Source organism: Bactrocera oleae, chromosome 3, assembly GCF_042242935.1.
Source record: "Bactrocera oleae isolate idBacOlea1 chromosome 3, idBacOlea1, whole genome shotgun sequence".
NCBI classification, from domain to species: Eukaryota; Metazoa; Arthropoda; class Insecta; order Diptera; family Tephritidae; genus Bactrocera; species Bactrocera oleae.
In genome coordinates, this window is record NC_091537.1 from 27,383,685 (window position 1) to 27,404,286 (window position 20,602).

Sequence of the window (20,602 nt, forward strand, 5' to 3'; positions counted from 1 at the left end):
TTTAGTAATTGAGTGGTAAGAGATTGAAAGCAAGAGTACGACACACTGTCTGTTAATTAGGGGAGTACATATAAGAGAGTGAATGTGTTAGAGCAGAGTGCAGCGGCAAGGAAAATAAGCTAAATTTTGAGGGCGAGCGTGTTGTCGCCAAAGAAAAAGATTTTACGCTGAGAAGTACTCCAGAGCTCGTAGCAAACGGTTGTTGTTCGTTGTCATCTGCGGTCGTCCGACAAAAAAATATTTAAACGTCATTGCCTTTAAACTACTGCGGTGCGGTACGGTGTGCTGCTGATCTAGGATCAGTTTTTTTCGGTTAAGTAACAAGTATTTGCAAAAGTAAAAAGGAAACTTAAGTGCTTTCTACAATTGCCGTAAAAGTTGAATAACAAATATTCAGTATTGAAAGTTAATCAGTTAGAAGTGCCGTTGAAAAGAGAAAGCAATTGCGATTTTGCAATCATGTCGAGGCCACCAACAGATGAGGAGCGCCGCAAGCAAATTAGTGTGCGCGGCATTGCCGAGGTTGGAAACGTAACTTTGGTTAAGAAGAATTTCAATCGTCATCTGCATTACACGTTAGTAAAGGATCGTAATGTGGCAACTATGCGCGACTACTACTTTGCCCTGGCCAACACTGTGCGCGATAACATGGTTGGCAGGTGGATCCGCACCCAGCAGATGTACTATGAAAAGGACCCTAAAGTAAGTTTGTTTAGCATAGCAATTCCAAACACATACATAAGTAAGAATACTACAATATATAGAAGAAACTTGTAAATGGCAAATTAGGTATGTATGTATGTAGGTCACGCCACATCCATTTAAAGTGCTGCCTCACAGCATCCATTAGTCCAGCCAGTAGAGCTGAACGGTTCCAATTATGTGTGGTGTCCTATTGCGGGTATCTACCCAACTGGCTGCGCTGGCATTTATAAAGGTTAATTGTAGGGGGAACGAAATATTAGATGTAGATGTGGTTGCCTGCCATGTTGCCGTAGTGCTATTATTCTACCTCATGTAGAAGTTTATGTGTTGTTATTAGTGTAACTATATTCAAATATACATATTTATATTACAGACGAAGATATATATTTAAGAAGTGTATGTGTATTGTTTTGTTAAGTTAATAAAAATTAAAAATTGGTAGATAAAAAGTAATAGGTATACCACATGCATACCACTGATTCAGTTTGTGTACTTTATATAATACTTACCACAAAAACAAAATCTACATTTATATATATATTTACTCGTATATATGCACATACTGACATTCAGTTACACGCACGTGTAGTTATCGATTTTTATTAGCACTTTATTATGGATAGAGATACATGGCAAAACAACACATCTTGTAGGACCGTGTTACCTTAACATCATATCAGTTACCACGTAAACCTTATTTGTTAGTTTCCGTGTTCACCACATACATATGTATGTATGTATGTATGTATATGAGTGTCAGTGTATGAATATGTATGTTTGTATGCATGTTCGTATCCCTTAAAACTTGTGTATTCGTCAAGGTCAAGGAAATGTATCAAAGGAAGTTCAGTAATTTGAAAAAAGAATCCTCCTGTTTTATAAATTATAAATTAAAACAGCTGAGATAAAAATAAAAATAAAAACGAAATGTATTTGAAAAAATCTGAAATAATAAATGAAACTTAATTTTTAAATAAAATATGTTATAATAAATAAATAAAAATACTATAAAAATAAAAAATAGTTTTTAAAGAAAAAATAGTGTTAAAAATTAATATTATTCTTTTTAATTTTATTTATTTATTTTTTTTTGCACGAAGGAAAATGTAGTTGAAACAAATTGTGAAAAAATAAGAATTAGTCTCTTAAGCCTGTTTGTGTTTTCTAGAATGCCTAACTATTATTGTTAGCTAAAAACCGTTTTATGACTGGTTGACATACGATATTTGCCATTCAGTTAATTTAAGGTTTTCTACTTAGAAAATGAATTTAAAGAATGTTAACTTTGTTTTTATATACAACAAACTTTTCAAATTCAAAATATGTTTAACATTTTATTTCCCCACAAAGGCACAATCCTGATGCTGTAATACTTTTTCATTTCTTTTACTTTTTCGTTTTTATTTTAAATTAACCTCAAATCAGCGCAGCGCAAAATAAAATTCATTGCTAATTACAAGCTTTTGTTTTTCTTAAAAAGCTTTTTTCTCTTTTCTGCATCTACTCTTTGTTTACATAAGAAAATAAAACTAATAACGAAGAAAGCGGTTCAACAAGTTTATTAGAGAACTGTGTGTGAAGACAGTGGATAAAGAGTGGAAAATCTGAATGCAATAACCAAAAATATTTGTATATAAATAGGTATGTAAAATGTATCGCACATAATGCAAAATTGTCAATGTGCATGTGCAGTCGGCTTTTTGCCAAAACGTAAAAGACGGATAAGTAAGATAATTGCAAATAAGTTTATTACACGCTATCACCTCGCTGCCGATTTGTAGGGGGTTCATACTTTTACTTCGCAATAAAACAAATTATTTGAAATAATGTATATTTCACTGTTGGTGTTTAATATATTTTATATTAAAGTCTAGTTGAAAAGGTCAAATTTTATATGAGATTCATACGAGTCCATAAAATTGATGTTATAAAAACAGGACTTATTGCAATTTGCAAAAATTCTGATGTCGAATTTTATGATAATCCTTTCCATTTTAGTAATGTTATTGTTTGTCTCGGTTGACCCACACACTCTGCGCATTCTAGACCCGCGACTACCGCAATTGCCAATATTTTTACAGGCACTCTTATATTACCTGAAAGTAAAAATTTTAACCAAAATAAAATTACTTAATTATTGATAACATATTGAAATCATATTGTAAATATACGAGTATGTGTGGGTATATACAAAATTAAGTACTTTCAGCCAGAGTTGCAAATACATAGTTAATTATAAAAATTAATTGTTTTAGAATTTAAATTTTTTCTCGTTTGGACACTTCGTATTCAACTATTTTGGTTATCTTTTTATAAGAAAACAAATTTTTATTAAATTTCTACGTAGTATAGCTCTTTTCATCATATTTATATTTAATTGCTCTTGACTATAGTGTTTTAGTTCGAAATATGTAAATCTTCCCTTTTTATCCCAGCTTTTAATTTGGAAAATAGGTTTTTTATTCGTTACTCAAACGATAGTAATTTAATTTTAAATATAATTTTAAGTTTTTAGATCAAAATCAGAATTGAAAATTTAGTTTTTAATCCCATACATACTTATGTAGGATACTTACTACTCTTTTAGATTTACGTACATACAAATTATAGACTGTGCCAAAAATATTTGCATATGTGCTCATATATGCACATATGTATATTTACCTATTGTATATAACTTTATTGTACTTGTGTATATATGCATATTATTAATAGGGACTTATCTACTCTTTAAGGTATTTTCTCTTTACTTAATTTTCTGGTGAAAATAAGTAAATACACACAAATCTCTACAATGTAGAATCTACATATGTACAAATATATTATATTTATGTTGAACTCTGCGGCCTATGTGCGCTACGTTTTCTAGGTTCGTTGAGTTCCTAACCAGACATGCTTCGATTCTGTACGGTGCATTGTTCGATTGGAAATGTAAACAAACATGTATTGGCAACAAAAAATTGTCTTGTGCGTTTAATTTTGCGAACTATTATACAATACCCATCTAATATTCGACATACATACATATGTACTAACTCGTAGGGTTTACCGGTGCTCCTGGGAAGAAACACCGTTATTCTGTGAGGAGAACTGGGCCTTCACATCCTTCTAGCTTTATAGCGATCTCCGCTAATCAGGTGGGCATTCCGAGCAGCTAAGCCTACTTGGAGGGTTGTTGTGGGGGCCGCGTCACATGTAACAGCCGCAGTAGACGCCGCCTTCTGAGTGCCACTGTATGACGGCATATCGTTATCGTCTCGCGCATGCTCCGCAAACAGTGCGCGCTTCTCTGGCGAAAAAGCGTCCAAGAAACTAAACTTACGTTTAACTCCTGGGCAAGCCTTACCTGCACTGGAAGTGTGGCAGTCTGTTTGCTGTCCTTTTGGTTGGTGTTGTTGTGGTTTTTGTGTACTCACTTTGTTTTTTGCAACCTTCGGCTTAACAAGGTGAGCTTTCAGGTTTCGTCTTTATATAGGGGAACACAAAGGCCTCATGACGCGGTAAGGCCACCGTTACTTCCCAAGGCGGCCCAGTGTTAAGGAGCCTGCCAATAGCAGAGATGTTTCATTCTCTTCAAAATTTAATTCATTAAAATAAATTTGTTGCGGAAGAAACAACAAATCTTTATTATTGAAGTTTATACACAAGAGCATATGTCAATATATGGTATATACATATCTCATTAAAGGCTGTAAAGTCCTTTCCAAAGTTTGAAAAGTTTCTTATATTTGCAGCCAGGAATCAATTATTAACGCTTATGTACAATAAAATTAGGAATACAAATTTTTGAATTTGATCGGAGCAGCTCTTCCTTGATCTTGTTTAATTTTCATTCAAAATGTTGGTGAACATGAGGTTTAGGTAAAATAATATCTAGTGCTCCAATGTGAGTATTTGTTTCGTAAATATAAATATTAGAATAATGTGAAAATATGCAATATATCGAACTTTTTGAATTTATTTATCATTTTTTATTAATGCTTTAGAAAACATATTTCATTATACTTCATTTTCAATCATTAAAATACGATATTTTGTTATCCTTTAATCGTGACCTTTATTTGGTCTTAATTCACAATTTTCAATTTGACTTACATTCGCCTATGTCTTTATCAAGTACTCGTCAAATATACATACCTACACAAATACATACATGCATACGAGTATTTATCTACAATTTCATTATAAGCCAGCATGTGATTCACGAACTACGAAAAAGGCAAAAATTGGTTTGTTCAATGTTTTTAGAAAGCGAAAGTTTTATCCAATACTATATTATGTATGTATACCCCGATACAATTCGGCTATGTAGCTATAAATGCATCATATGCTCGTAAAAACTATATGTGGGCACCTCACCCTCACAGTCCACTAATTAGAAACGATGTGCAGCGACATTAATAAGTGGGCTTAAATCATAAAGACAGTATCAATAGAATAGGAAAAACAATGTAATGGAATGCTCAGGAATGTACCATATAATGAATTTATATAAAACTTACGTGTCACGTTGTTTGTCCGGCGTAAACTCCGAACCGATTTTAGTAAAATGTAGCACACAACGTTTGTTTGATCTAAATTAAGAGATCAAATAGTTTATATTTCAATAACGTTAAAAGTTAAAAAAATTCATAAATAAAAATGTTTAACTGATTTTGGGCTCGCAAACACCCTTATAGACTATATCTCATTGAATATTATGTTTTTTAAGTAAAAACAAAAAATTCTCAAAATATACAAGTTGGTGACTTAAGCCGGTATAAGAAATTAGCTCAAAAAAGAACAAATAAATGTTTTTTTGATATAAACATAATCTACATAAAAGATAATATAAATATAACCAGTAAGTTATAATTTCCCAAAAATTTAATTAATTAAAATTTAATTGGTCCCAATATAAAATATTTTGTAATTTCTTTATTTTCTACAACCCACCATGTCTAATTATATGGTAACTGCTGTATAGTTCCAATAGAAACAAATATTTAGGTTGTTTTCCACATAGCAAGTGTGTATACTCGTAGATATTCTATAGATTTGTCCTTAGTGAATGTCAAAGCAAACGCGCTCGCTTTTCATTCTTTTTACGATTCCATTCTAAATACATACACACATATTCAACGAACTTAAGTTTTCACATACATTCACAGACACCCAGAATACTCCCAATAGACACTTTAATAATTTAGTACAAAACAAATGTTAGCAAATTTAAGAGAAAGATTTCCTGCCTGCAGCCTACACATACATACAAATATGCTGGCACAAGCCACACACGATTTTCCCACAGCCTTTATCTATGTATTTTATTTGTTAATTTTTTGGCACTGACACAATTTTGGTATATTTAATGAGCTTATTTAGTTTTATAAATTGTAGACTTTATGCCAGCTCAACTCAAATTTTACAAATAACTGTTAAAATGTTAATAAGAATTGTTCACTTTCTTGTCACTCAAAGTGAGTTCTCAAATATGTGTTGAAAATTATTAAGCCTTAATTGAATTTAAATGAAAATTTGATCTTTTCAATTGTCCTACTGGACCTCTTTATTTATCTTGTTGAATCAACCGGGAACACAATACACACACATACACTTTGCAATTTTGTTGTTGTTTTGCGCCAAGGTCATTGAAAGGATGCATGCAAATAAAAAATTTTAAATGTGAGTAAATTCCGTAAAATACACATGTACATACATAAGTCCCGTTGGCAGACAAGTCTCTATGGAAATACTATTTCGATTGTGTCATCATTCTGTCTTTTCCTATATTATATTTTCTCATTGTTATTTGTTGAAGATGCATAAAGTAAGTGTATGTGTAGCTGCAAATATGTACATATGAATGTATGTTTGGATATCTAGTTACAACCTCCATTTTTTATTCAGGAACTGGCTATAATTATATTCTTGCAACATGTTGTTACAGAGTATAATAGTTTTGTTCACCTAACGGTTGTTGGTTTCACCTAAAACTAATCGAGTTAGATATAGGGTTATGTATATATAAATGATCAGGATGAAGAGACGAGTTGAAATCCGGGTGACTGTCTGTCCGTCCGTCCGTCTGTCCGTCCGTCCGTGCAAGCTGTAACTTGAATAAAAATTGAGATATCTTCATGAAACTTGGTACACATGTTTCTTGGTACCGTAAGACGGTTGATATTGTAAATGGGCGTAATCGGACACTTGCCACGCCCACAAAACGCCATTAATCAAAAAAAAAAATTGTCATAACTAAGCTCCACAATAAGATACAAGACTGTTATTTGGTATACAGGATCACATTATGGAGGGGCAAAAAAGTGGGCGTGGTAACGCCCCCTAATAGATTTAATGTGCATATATTCTAAACCACTAAAGCTATAATAACAAAATTCACGGAAAGCAAATGTTTTTAGCACCTCTATCGACAGTGTGATGTGGTGCAATCGGGTGACAACCCCGCCCACTAGCCTTATAACGGTAATGCTAAAAACTACTAAAAGCGCGATAAATCAAGCACTATACACGCCAGAGACATTAAATTTTATCCCTGGGTTGGTATGAGATGACTTCATAGGAAGCGCGTTCAAAAGTAGATAGTGGCACCGCCCACTTATAGGTAAAAACCCATATCTTGGGATCTGCTTAACCGATTTCAACTAAATTCGGTGCATAACATTATTCTCAAAAAGAAGTGCAAAAACGGACGAAATCAGATTACAATCGCACCTATTTCCCATATAACACCATTTTAAATTCCATTTGATTCTATTATGCAAATCAATCAACAATGTTTTTATCGGGTTAACACGTTCACGCCGGCGTGTACCACCGGTGGCTCGCACAGAATTGTCTCATCGGGAATTCTTTCTGCACAGTGGTTCGATGATGAACAAATTATGACGTTGCACAGTGATGTGCGTACTTAACAGACACTAAACACATAACCACAATAGCATCAAAAGATTAATGCACACCATGGAGACCGTTTTCCCGTGCGATAATCTTTCGTTGAAACATTTAGTTCGGCCCCGTCCGATAGAACAAAAAGCTTTTAGCGCAACCGCCTATGGGCGCGAAACATGAATTGCAGTGCCGGCGTGAACGTGTTAAACTTTGCGTGAATAATGCGTCTAAATCGAACCAAAACTGTTCAAGCCCCTAAGTACTGAATATGAGAACCCCATGCATATAGTTGACTTTTTACCGAAAATATCGGTCAATGTGTAAGATATATAATTGAAATTCATACAATAAAATAAATAAATGAAACTCTCAATAATAGAATGTTTTTGTGTTAAAAATGGGATCTAATCAATACTTCCTTTAATATACAATATTGCCAACACCGGACGTAATTTCTCTCGCAAGTTGCGAGAGTATAAAATGTTCGGTTACACCCGAATTTACACTTCCCTACTTGTTATTAAAATGAAATTCTAAAACCTAGATTTTTGTCTTTCAAATCCCATAGAAATTGTAATCAAATTGGCGATGAAAAGCATTTTCAAATAATTTGTAGGAAAAAATTTAGATTTTGTCATTTTAAGTAGATAAAGGCTCTACTTTGATAACTGGCTTTAGTTAAAACATATTTGAGTGCGTAAAAAGTTTGTAATTCGACATTTTGATACAAAATGCCGGTTATTCGGCTAATCTTGCCAATCGCTTGTGTCAAGAGGGCCTCTACTGGCGACGGGGAGTTTAGGAACTCGTGATATTTGAAACAAAAAAAAACAGGGATTTTAATCCACATAAGTTTTGCTAGTAAAGTACGTATGTTTTTTAACTTTACATCAATTTGTCGATTTAAGAAAATCGCGTTTAAAGTTTTACATACTGACAATTACTTACTGGAAGGGGTCGTCACTACAGGTGATTGAACATAGAAAAAAGTTGTTTCACTACTCTATCTCTAATTGAATATTATTTTAGGTTGCTAAAGTTTGCTTCATTTAAAAAAAGAAAAAAAGTTTAATTTTTTGCTCAAGTTGAACTATTCTAACCCGTTTAGTAAGAAAACTGAGGTATTTATTATTTTAAAGGAAATTAACTTATCTAGTATCTATCCATGTAACATATGTATATATAGCTAGAAAATAATAAATGTTTTTTTTATTTTTGTATTTTTGCTTGGAGATTACTTAAATAAAAGCAATAGCTCAACTTCGACCTTTTAAAATTTCACGTAAAGTACTCTGTAATCTCAAGATCGTTCAGTGATATTTTCACTTTGTTTGTTATACATAATTGTTTGCGTCAAATCAAACGCGGAAATGAAAACCAGTGTTTCTGATAAGCCTCGCTAATCCGTTAGTTACAAATATAATAATATTCGGAGCGGCTCATCAAACCAAAAAGGTGCATTCGAGCGTTAATGAGGAAAAAAATTGTCTCTACGTCAACTGATACGCCGACATAACGGGACCTACAAGTATATACGTATAATATAATAGTATGCACCTATGATTATGTTTTTCGCAAATTTTCTGTTTTTTGTTTTGTTTTAGAGTTTATAAAATATTGCAGCTTTTAATAAAAACGGAACTGATAAACTAATAAGGTCAAAATGAGCTTAAGTGATAAGCGAGAAAGTCAAATCAATGTTTCAATTTTTAATTTTTTGCGTTTGTTATTATAAATAATTATGTAATTATCATTCTATATGTTATATTGATGATCTATTAATACTTAAATTTAAATATTAATAAAATAATAACTTATAGATTAAACTTTTCTTAGATTATAGAAAACTTTCATCTAATTTTTTAAAAATATCTTCTTGACATTAGATGTCTTGGGATGTTTTTTTAAATATTTAATTGTATGATTTTTGATCAAACCCCGTTCCAAGCCGTCACTTGTTGATCATCCAAGTGTGAAATAGGTTGCACGATATAACTACATATTATTTTCAATGTTAAGTGTTACTTTTTGTTTCGGTGTGAAACGATTATTAGTTATACTTGTATTAAATCGGGACTCCCAAAATATATCTGACGAACTAAATCGATTACTCAAACATTATTTAAGCTTATATACCGACATAAGCGATGGTTCATTCTGTGCTTTGTGATAAATGTTCAAATTTGTTTGTAAATTGTTGGAATTATACCTGTCAATGTTGAGTTTTCAAATAGAACCATAGAAATTAAAGAGCCACTAGATCCTAGATGTAAAGTTATTACAATAAAGCATTCTATAGAAAACTGCTTTCTGAGTTCAGTTCAGAGTTAATTAAAAATTATATTTCTACCAATGTTGTTTGACTAAAAAGGCAGATCTTAAATTTTACTCGTTCTAAATATTAAAAACAAGAAGCAACGTTAAATTCGGTTGCCTTGAAGCTAATAATACCTCTTACAAATACAAAAGTTTTCCATACAAGAACTTGATTGTGATCGGTTAGTTTGTATGGCATCTATATGCTGTAGTAATTAGATATGAACTATGTCTTCGAAGATTATACCGTAGCCTTGGCCAATCATCCATGCCAAATTTTGTGAAGATATCTCGTCAAATACAAAATTTTTCCATGCAAGGACCTGATTTTAATCGTTTAGGGAGCTAGATTCTATAGTTACAGCTAATATGCTATAGTGGTTCGTTTTCGATGATGGCAACAAATAGGCAGCTTTTTGGGAAGAAAAGGACGTGTGCCAAATTTCAGATCGATATCTCTAAAACTTAGGGACTAGTTCGTGTATATACAGACAGACATAGCTAAATCAACCCCAGCTAGATAGAGATTTATATAAGATTTTTACCAAGGTTGTTTGACACAAAAATAATTAACCTATTTTAATTTTATCTTGTGAATATGTATGGACATATATGTAAGAATTTCCACATCTGTATGTACATACAAAATAATTGAAACTAATAACATACCGGCAAATTCTTATCTTGGGAAGCAACTAATTTCTGTTTATACCCGTTGAGCACGCTTCTTGCAAGTGCCTATGCCGATTAAAATCTAAAAAAGCTTAGGAAATCTAAATGTGTGTATAAACAAAATTGTATGTATGTTCTTTTTATTATTGGCCCAATATTAAAAGTTACAGGCAATTATTTTTATAAGTATGAATATGCACTTTTAAACACTGAAAGTAAATGTATTTTGTGGCTTTTGAATAACCGCAGTTGTTATTTAGTTTTCTCCATATAAATTGGACTTGGAGGTGATAATTCAAATTAATAAATTTTTCACATTGACAGCGTAGGCTACAAACCGATCGTAGCGATTTTCCAATTTTTCGATGTGTAGTTCGGTTGGACTTTTGCTTCGAAATGGCGAGTAGCTCTGTTAAATTTCTTTCCATCGAATATTCTCTTGGGATATAAAGGATAGGATGAAAATAGTTGGTTGCCAAATCATGGGATTAAGGATGCGAAAGTATTCGAAGACCGACTCTTGCAATCTTGCCATTAATTTCGTTGATTTGTGTTATGATGATCTTAATAGTAAGATCATTAACTTAGTATAGAGCTTTCGGTTTTCACGAATGTTATGCCCAAAATGTTCCCGAGATAGAATGTCAGCTAAATCGATCAACTTCTTTTCACGGTCACTCCAAATCATTTTATAGATTTTTTTTTTAATAATTCATACACAACAATCTCTTTTGGACATCCACTTTATTCTGGTTTGCAAGCCAAAGGCATTATTGGTCCATACGATTCGCGAATATTTGGACCCCCAAATCAATGTCAAGATGTTGCAACAAGTCATATAGTGAACCCATACTTAATTAGGACAAATTTTTGGTGACCGAGCTATATCAAAAAATGGACTTGTCAATTGACCATTTAAGACAAATGCCTTGAAATGTATACGCCGAAATTCCAGAGAACCTTTAAACATACTTTTAATACATTTCTTAGTCCTCTTGCCATTTATTCACCCTTTGGTCTAATCCATACAAACACAGATACGAATTATCATACAAATAAATAAATGGAAAATTATGAATGTTCTTATCAATATTGAACTGTTTGGATGATTTTCACTGTCATACACAATTATCGACAAACATACATGCTTATTTATTTTTATACCGGCTACAGGGCGGTGACTAACACTGATAAGTGCCTGCTTAAACTAGTGTTTATAAACTCAGATAGTAACTAAGCTCCATTAAACGCCTAATTACCGATAATAATTTATTGCAATTATGAATAAATATTTTTTGTTATAGTCCCTGCACTGGTTAATTTATTATCAGCAGTTTCGAAGACAAATCGAATCTTCAAGCGCCCGGCTATTTGCCAACAAACGTGAGACAAGCTAATTAGGTCACAATGTTTTTAATGTTTGAATGTTTTTTTTTAAAGCTCCAAGCTGATCAGTTATTCAATGTTAATAACAAATATTATGGAGAGAGATCGCAATGTAAGAGAATACAATCGGAAAAAGAGAACTTTGTACCTTTTATATGGCTTAAAGAGCGCGGATACTATACAAATTGTTATCAACGCCACGCTTCTGTCGCGATATCGACTCAATTTCTTTAATAAATAATCTTTTTGTTGCTAACGTTCGTTGTGAATTGAAGAAACACTTTACGATTACATATTTTGACGACTTCTTTTGAATTACTCACTGGAATTAGTAATGTGACTGGAAGCAAAGAGAGAACGGGAGGGCGCGGTTATCACAACCACGTTGCATGATCGTGTTAAGTTTGCTGGAGAAGGCTTACATACTGACTTACTGTTACATTTGTATAAATAAGCATGGTCATAAAGTTGATCATAGGCATTTTTGCAAGTTTTGTTTATGTTTTTTACTTATAGCGAGGACTGTATACGAATAAATATAATTCATATATGTTTGCATGTAAGTAACTAAACATATATATTTCCAAAGTTCCCTGTTGAAATTTTCACTAGCAAATTGAAACAAGAAAAAACTTTAACTTCGGTTGCACCGGAGCTATAATACCCTTCACAAACAAGTACTTAATTTCGATTGTTCAATTTGTATGGCAACTACATATATGATATAGTGGTCCGATCTGAACAATTTCTTCGAATAATACATTGTTGCCTTAAACAATAACTCGTGCCTAATTTCGTGAAGATATATCGTCAAATAAAAAGTTTCCCATACAAGCGCTTGATTCCGATTGTTCAGTTTGTATGGCAGCTATATGGTATAGTGGTCCGATATCGGCCGTTCTGACAATGAGCAGTTTTTCCCTCACTAAGGCACAGGTGCAAAATTTCAGATCGAAAGCTGAAAAACTGAGGGATTAGTTCGTACATCTACAGACAGACGGACAATCTAAATCAATTCATCTCATCGTGGTGATCATTTATGTATGTATATATATTTTATAGGGTCTCCGACGTTTCCTTCTGGGTGTTACAAGTTTCATGCAAACTTAATATACCCTGTTCAGGGTATAATGAATTTTATATGCACTTGAACCGCACTCGCTGCGAACGTGCCTCAAGTGTTATCGCTTAGCCGTGAATTAGTATTGACTACCTTGCCTCAAGCTGATATTACAGTTGTTCAAATATTGCAACTTACTAACAAACATACTTACATATATGTACATACATATACATAACATAAATGTATTGTATTCATGTTATTGCAACTGAACTTTTTTATTGGAATTCCCCTTGGCACAATTTCATCTCTTAAGTATCCATACTTTAAAAAACTAATTTTATTTACCTTCACGAATAAGTAGTTTCTTGGTTTGGATACTTAAACTTACAAAAATTCGATAAATTTAAAGCGATTGCTTTTGATAATGTTAATCTTATTTAAAATGACGGAGAACTTAAAAATAAACATAAGGCGATTGTTGTTTGCTATCAGCTGTACATTACAGATCTTAACGATACTATGGTCAATTTAGAATTAAAATATTGGGTCTTTTAATTTATAGAAATGGATCTCTAGTATTCTAGTAGAGCTTTGAATAATGCTATTACTGATATATAATAAAAGATGAATAACAAGTAAGGAAGGGCTAAGTTCGGATGTAACCGAACATTTTATACTCTCGCAAAGTCAAATGGTATACTCGTTTGAGATTTCTTTGTGGATTGACTGATATTTTCGGTAGAAGGTCAACTATAGGCACTGGGGTCCACATATTTAGTACTTAGGGGTTTGAACAGTTTTGGTTCGATTTAGACAATTTTTGGCCGCAAGGTGGCATACTTTAATTGCATTATTCACGCAAAGTTTTACCCCGATATAATCATTGTTACCTGATTTGCATAGTATATTTGCATAGCATATAAAAATAGTGAAAGAATCAGATGGAATTGAAAATGGTGTTACATGGGAAGTAAGCGTGGTTGTAGTCCGATTTCGCCCATTTTCGCACTATGACATAGAAACATGAAAAGAACGTTATGCACCGAATTTGGTTGAAATCGGTTGAGCAGATCTCAAGATATGGGTTTTCACCTAAAAGTGGGTTGTGCCACGTCCACTGACTAATTTTGAACGCGGTTCCTATAAAGCCAATTTATACCATCTCAGAGATAAAATTCAATGTCTCTGGCGTGTTTAGTGCTTGATTTATCGCGCTTTTAGTAGTTTTTAACAGTACCGTTATATGGGGAGTGGGCGGAGTTGCCACCCGATTTCAACTATTTTCACACCGTCAATGGAAGTGCTAAAAACATTTGCTTGTAGTGAATTTTGTTATTATAGCAATAGCGGTTTAGGAGATACGCACATTAAACCTATTAGAGGCGGGACAACGCCAACTTTTTAAAAAAAGTTTTAACTGCAGATGCCCCTCCCTAATGTGATCCTGTGTACCAAATAACAGTCTTGTATCTTATTGCGGAGCTGTAATCTTAGTTATGGCAAGTTATTTGTTTTTGATTAATGGCGTTTTGTGGGCGTGGCAGTGGTCCGATTACGCCCATCTGCAATACCAACCGTCTCACGGTACCAAGAAACATGTCTACCAAGTTTCATAAAGATATCTCAATTTTTACTCAAGTTAGAGCTTGCACGGACGGACGGACAGACAGTCACCCGGATTTCAACTCGTCTCTTCATCCTGATCATTTATATATATATAACCCTATATCTTACTCGATTAGTTTTAGGTGATACAAACAACCGTTAGGTGAACAAAACTATTATACTCTGTAGCAACAGGTTGCGAGAGTATAAAAATATACATTTCCAATAATTAAATATATTTTCTTTTTTCGAAAACGCAAATTTGCCTACCCTCAAACGTTTTTCAGAACTTTTCATATTTTTTACATCTAGTATTTTACAAGTTAAACGTTATTTTTCAAATGTTTTCCCAACCACAAAACTATTTTTGTCGTAAAAAATAGGCGGGAAAAACGCCATTCACTTCCTTATCCATTGAAACTTTGGACATACAAAGTTATGTTTTCGATGCTAGTTTAAAATAGGAATCAGAAAATGCATAAGAAGATTGTAGATTGGCTTATAAATAAAAGTTTAGGTCTCTATGAACTAACGTAGCAGTATTCATGTGAATAGTGGTGGGGTAAGCGTTGGCTATAACCCTAGTATGTTGATCGTAGGCAGTTTGAATAATATTACTAGAAATTTCTGCCAGCATGGTTTTCTTTATTATAAGAGGCTAATTTTTAAATTTATTAAATAATTTTCGGTGTTTGAGTCTCTCTACTCCACTACCCGTGATTTCCAAATGAGTGCTTATCTTATTGATACTGTGTCACTCGTAAGAGGTGGTTCTAACTATCCAGTTAGTGTAGTCCATAGTTTAATGTCCTGGTTGTTATGAACCTATATACTAAATATATTAACAACAACAAAAAATAAGTACTCTAGGAAACATTTTATACCGTTTTGGGTTTTGGGGTAGCAAATGATATGAAATTGTAATAGCTACCTTACTAAATGAGCATCATGATATTATCCGATAAAAGCAGAAGTCCATAAATCTCAAGTAGACTCCGAGCGCTGGCCAGAAATATATTCGGAGGTTACTATGTTCAGTCGAGGTCATAGTGGTCGCAACAGAGATTAAGCTCAAGTCCAGTCGAATAATTCAGAAAAGGACATGGCTATAAAGAACATTTTGAAATCGATGAATGAAATGTACTACTTTAACAGAGTTTTTATATTCTTGGTAATCCGACTCTCTTTCAATCACTTCGTAAATGACTTTCAGCTAATATTGCTATCATAACCGAAAAAAATTGTTGAAGTTGTCCAATTCTCTCTAAATTTAAGATAGTAAATCCGATAAATTAAAACACTCGAAGATGTCTTTCATAGCCTTTATGTTGAATTGGGTTGTAAAAATTCTTCATATATTCTTCAATTGTGATAGTTAGATAGCAAGTTATACGTCTGTATGTTCAGCAAACGTTCTGTTCTGTCGGAGTCGAACCAGAGAGAAAAGGGTGTTAGATTAGCAGGTTTGAGTTGGATATTTTGTGTGCAGATCATATAACTTTTTTTGTATGTCAGTGACAATAATCAATATCCCGGAACCATTTGCACAAGGTTATATATAATATTATTCGATTTTGATAAAATATATTTATTTGTAGTAAGGAATATTTTATTATTTCCTTAGCATTTATTGAATAACATAACTTTATACTTTCAAATTTCTTAAAAACTGTAAACTTTATTAAAAAAATTGGTTTTCTTTTTCCTTTTAGCGCGTCTACTATTTGTCTCTGGAATACTACATGGGTCGTTCACTCCAAAACACCATGATCAATCTTGGCATTCAAAGCGAATGTGAGGAGGCCATGTATCAATTGGGTTTGGACATTGAGAATCTCGAGGATATCGAAGAAGACGCTGGTCTGGGTAACGGTGGCTTGGGTCGTTTAGCTGCTTGCTTCTTGGATTCTATGGCAACACTCGGTTTAGCGGCTTACGGTTATGGTATTCGTTATGAATACGGCATTTTCGCACAGAAGATCTTAAACGGTGAGCAGCAAGAGGAACCCGACGATTGGTTGCGTTACGGTAATCCATGGGAGAAGGCACGTCCAGAATTCATGAGGCCCGTGCACTTCTATGGACGCGTTATTGATACACCCGAGGGTAAGAAGTGGGTCGACACACAGATTGTGTACGCTATGCCATATGACAACCCCATTCCTGGTTACGGCAACAATCACGTCAATACATTGCGTTTGTGGTCGGCTAAGAGTCCCGTCGATTTTAATTTGAAGTTCTGTAAGTAGAATTTAACCGCTTATATTCGCTAATTACCCTTATAATTAACTTCCTCTCACTATTTTAGTCAACGATGGTGATTATATCCAGGCCGTGTTGGATCGTAATTTGGCTGAAAATATTTCACGTGTACTTTACCCCAACGACAACTTCTTCGAGGGCAAGGAGTTGCGTCTTAAGCAAGAATATTTCATGGTCGCGGCCACGTTGCACGACATTGTACGTCGCTACAAGGCTTCGAAGTTCGGCTCACGGGAAAGTGTACGCCAACACTTCGATCACTTCCCCGATAAGGTTGCCATCCAATTGAATGACACCCATCCTTCGTTGGCTATTCCCGAATTGATGCGTATCCTCATCGATGAGGAGAATTTGGAATGGGATAAGGCTTGGGATATTACTGTACGTACCTGCGCTTACACCAATCACACCGTCTTGCCCGAAGCCTTGGAACGCTGGCCCGTTTCCATGCTGGAGTCCATTTTGCCAAGACATTTGCAGATAATTTATCACATCAATTTCCTGTTCATGGAAAAGGTGGCCAAGCAGTATCCTGGTGATTTTGACCGTATGCGTCGCATGTCATTGGTGGAAGAGGATGGCGAGAAACGCATCAACATGGCGCACGTGTCTATTGTGGGCTCACATGCTGTGAACGGTGTAGCCGCTATTCATTCGGAAATCTTGAAAAAGGATCTCTTCCGTGATTTCTATGAACTGGAGCCACATAAGTTCCAAAACAAGACCAACGGTATTACACCACGTCGCTGGTTGTTGCTCTGCAATCCCGGTCTGGCTGACTTAATTGCCGAGAAGATCGGCGATGAGTGGCCAGTACACTTGGAACAGTTGGTAGCTATCAAGAAATGGGCCAAGGATCCCAACTTCCAACGCAACGTTGCACGTGTGAAACAAGAGAACAAACTGAAGTTGGCACAAATCTTGGAGAATGATTATGGCATCAAAGTGAACCCTGCCTCTATGTTCGATATTCAGGTTAAACGTATCCATGAATACAAACGTCAGTTGTTAAACTGTTTACACATCATCACTCTGTACAACCGCATTAAGAAGGATCCCACCGCCAATTTTACGCCACGTACCATTATGATCGGTGGCAAGGCCGCGCCTGGTTACTATGTAGCCAAACAGATCATAAAGCTGATCTGCGCTGTCGGCAATGTTGTCAACAACGATCCAATTGTGGGTGACAAGCTGAAGGTAATCTTCTTGGAAAATTACCGCGTCACTTTGGCCGAGAAAATCATGCCCGCCGCTGATCTTTCGGAGCAAATCTCCACTGCCGGTACTGAAGCATCGGGTACGGGCAACATGAAGTTCATGTTAAACGGCGCCCTCACCATTGGTACCCTGGACGGCGCCAACGTTGAGATGGCCGAAGAAATGGGCAACGACAACATCTTCATTTTCGGTATGACCGTGGAGGAGGTGGAGGCGCTTAAAAAACGTGGATACAACGCCTACGACTACTACAACAGGAATCCTGAGATCAGACAATGCATCGACCAAATACAGGGTGGATTCTTCAGCCCAAGCAATCCAAATGAATTCAAGAACATTGCGGATATTTTGCTGAAGTACGATCACTACTACTTGTTGGCCGATTACGAGGCTTACATCAAGGCACAAGAGTTGGTGTCGAAGACCTACCAGGTGAGAACTATTGGGTTTGCTTTTGTTGTTATTGTCTGAAATAAATTTTTCGTTTTCTTTTTTGTTTTAGAACCAAGCTAAATGGTTAGAGATGTCCATCCACAACATTGCTTCCAGTGGTAAATTTTCTTCCGATCGCACCATTGCCGAATACGCCAGAGATATTTGGGGAGTTGAGCCTACCTGGGAGAAACTGCCCGCACCTGAGGATACACCAGCAGCAAAATAAATTAATTTTGATATTACTGATATACATTATTCTTTTGAGATTTAATTTAATTTTTATTAAAGTCCATTTAGGCGGAACTATTATTTAATTGAAAACCCCAAAATGCAATCTTATTTTATCGACACATTTATTATAACTCATTTTAGGCGTATTGAAATCACAAAAAGTGAAGATTTGTTGACCTAAAACATAAACTTGAAACGGCCAAAGAACAAACATTAACAAAGCAATGATACCCAAATATCCTAAAAATACACAATTTACAATAAAGCAAAACTACTATTGCAACAAAAGCCTACCGCAACAGCTCAGGAATGCAATGTAATTAATTGCAAGACACCAGCATAGATATGAACAACGTTTGAATTTATATATAAACAAACCAACAAACATACATTTTAGGATATTTGATATTTGAATCGATGTTTTTATTAAATGTTATTAAAAATTAAGTCTTTTAACGAATTGTTAAACAAAATCCATGCAATTGCGCAATTCAAAAACCACAAGTGACACACATGTGACCAAGGAATTGTAAACTATTCTATGTAAAATTGCTTAGATATCGTTAATAAATTTGATCCTCAAATGGTAAACTAAAATATTGTTATCTTAATTAATTTTTGATAGATCGGAGGTCCCACTCGTCTTTAAGTTAGCCAATAGGCAAATGTCGCCTTCCGTTTGTTCGGATAGCAACTTCAGAAATAAATTAAGGGAATATATACTATGGAAGTTATATGTGTATCCAAGAAATGATTTATAGTGGGGATGATATTTAGAAAATATCAACTAAGAACAAGTGAACTTTGCATATTTTATTTTCACTCCTCTAACAATTAAATTAGCATTTTTTAATCCAAGATGTTTGGAATAAAAAAATTAAAATATTATTTTTTAACTTGAATGAACGCGAAAAAATTTTAGTTTTAAAACAAATTTCTTTTTTAATTCTTAATTATATGCTTGGGATTAAAATTTTTATTTTATATTTCTTTATCCCCTATTTGGGATTACCAAATTAAAAAAATTTTATTAAAATTAAAATATTTTTTAATGCATCATTTGTAACCCTGGTCAGTAGTTTCAAAACAATTTTTTGCTATTCATGAAGTATAACATCTTAGAAACATTCTTTGAAAATATGAAGTAAATTCGACAAATACTTTTCCGAGTTATTCGATAATTAGTAAAGGGTTCTCGGGTGCTCTGGAACGTTCGATAGCAGGTTGCTAGCAGCAGCTGTATAACTTTACGTACACACGAGTGTAAAACTTCAAATGCGTTTTTCTCAAAGCTACGTTTTTTGAAATGGTGACCACTGTAGCTCAAAAACTGCTCGGTAGATTTCAATGATATTTGAATGAAAAAATGAAAAGCTAGTGACTGTCATGTTGCTACAGAGTATTATAGTTTTGTAATGGTTGTTTGTAACACCTAAAACTAATCAAGTTAGATATGGAGTTACGTACATATATGTAAATGATCAGAATGACGGGGCGACTGTCTGTCTGTCCGTGCAAGCGATAATTTGACTAAGAATTGAGATATCGTTATGGAACTTTCTTGTTCCTTGATCAAATCGGGAGATCACGTTCGTAGATAGTCGAAAGTAGTCACTGCCATGCCTACTTCTCATATAACACAATTTTTTATTCCATCTGATTCTTACACTTTCCAGTATGCAATCAATCAATCAAAGCAACAATGAATGTATCGGGATAAAACTTTGCCCGAATAGTGCGGGTGAAAACTTGCCCTAGCCCCCATATAACTAATATCACGATTTTCAAGCATCCGGTTTACTTTACTCCTTATAT

General features: G+C 34.2%; 2 protein-coding genes across 3 annotated transcripts in view; one reads left to right on the forward strand and one right to left on the reverse strand.

Moving 5' to 3' along the window:
* The first annotated feature begins 188 nt into the window (after window positions 1-188).
* Window positions 189-19,384, forward strand: Glyp (glycogen phosphorylase). The gene is made up of 4 exons (XM_014235556.3): window positions 189-702; window positions 16,351-16,879; window positions 16,947-18,553; window positions 18,624-19,384. Exons 1-4 carry the CDS (start codon window positions 460-462, stop codon window positions 18,780-18,782), a joined length of 2,538 nt encoding a protein of 845 aa, XP_014091031.1. The 5' UTR covers window positions 189-459; the 3' UTR covers window positions 18,783-19,384.
* Window positions 2,548-20,602, reverse strand: part of LOC106618028 (uncharacterized) — a 77,953-nt gene continuing 59,898 nt past the window's right edge. The window contains exons 3-4 of one of the 2 annotated variants that reach the window (XR_004979075.2): window positions 5,208-5,279; window positions 2,548-2,801 (exon numbers count right to left, since the gene is read on the reverse strand). The gene's annotated coding sequence lies outside the window, so the exon portion shown is untranslated. The remainder of the gene's footprint in view (window positions 2,802-5,207; window positions 5,280-20,602) is intronic. The other variant, XM_036375161.2, reaches the window with a different exon arrangement.

Excerpts from the sequence above, each read along its gene's own strand:
- Glyp (XM_014235556.3), top strand. The coding sequence starts at position 460 with ATGTCGAGGCCACCAACAGATGAGGAGCGCCGCAAGCAAATTAGTGTG. Across the intron at positions 16,880-16,946 it reads CGATTTTAATTTGAAGTTCT|TCAACGATGGTGATTATATC; the intron begins GTAAGTAGAATT and ends TCACTATTTTAG. Across the intron at positions 18,554-18,623 it reads TGGTGTCGAAGACCTACCAG|AACCAAGCTAAATGGTTAGA; the intron begins GTGAGAACTATT and ends TTTTTGTTTTAG.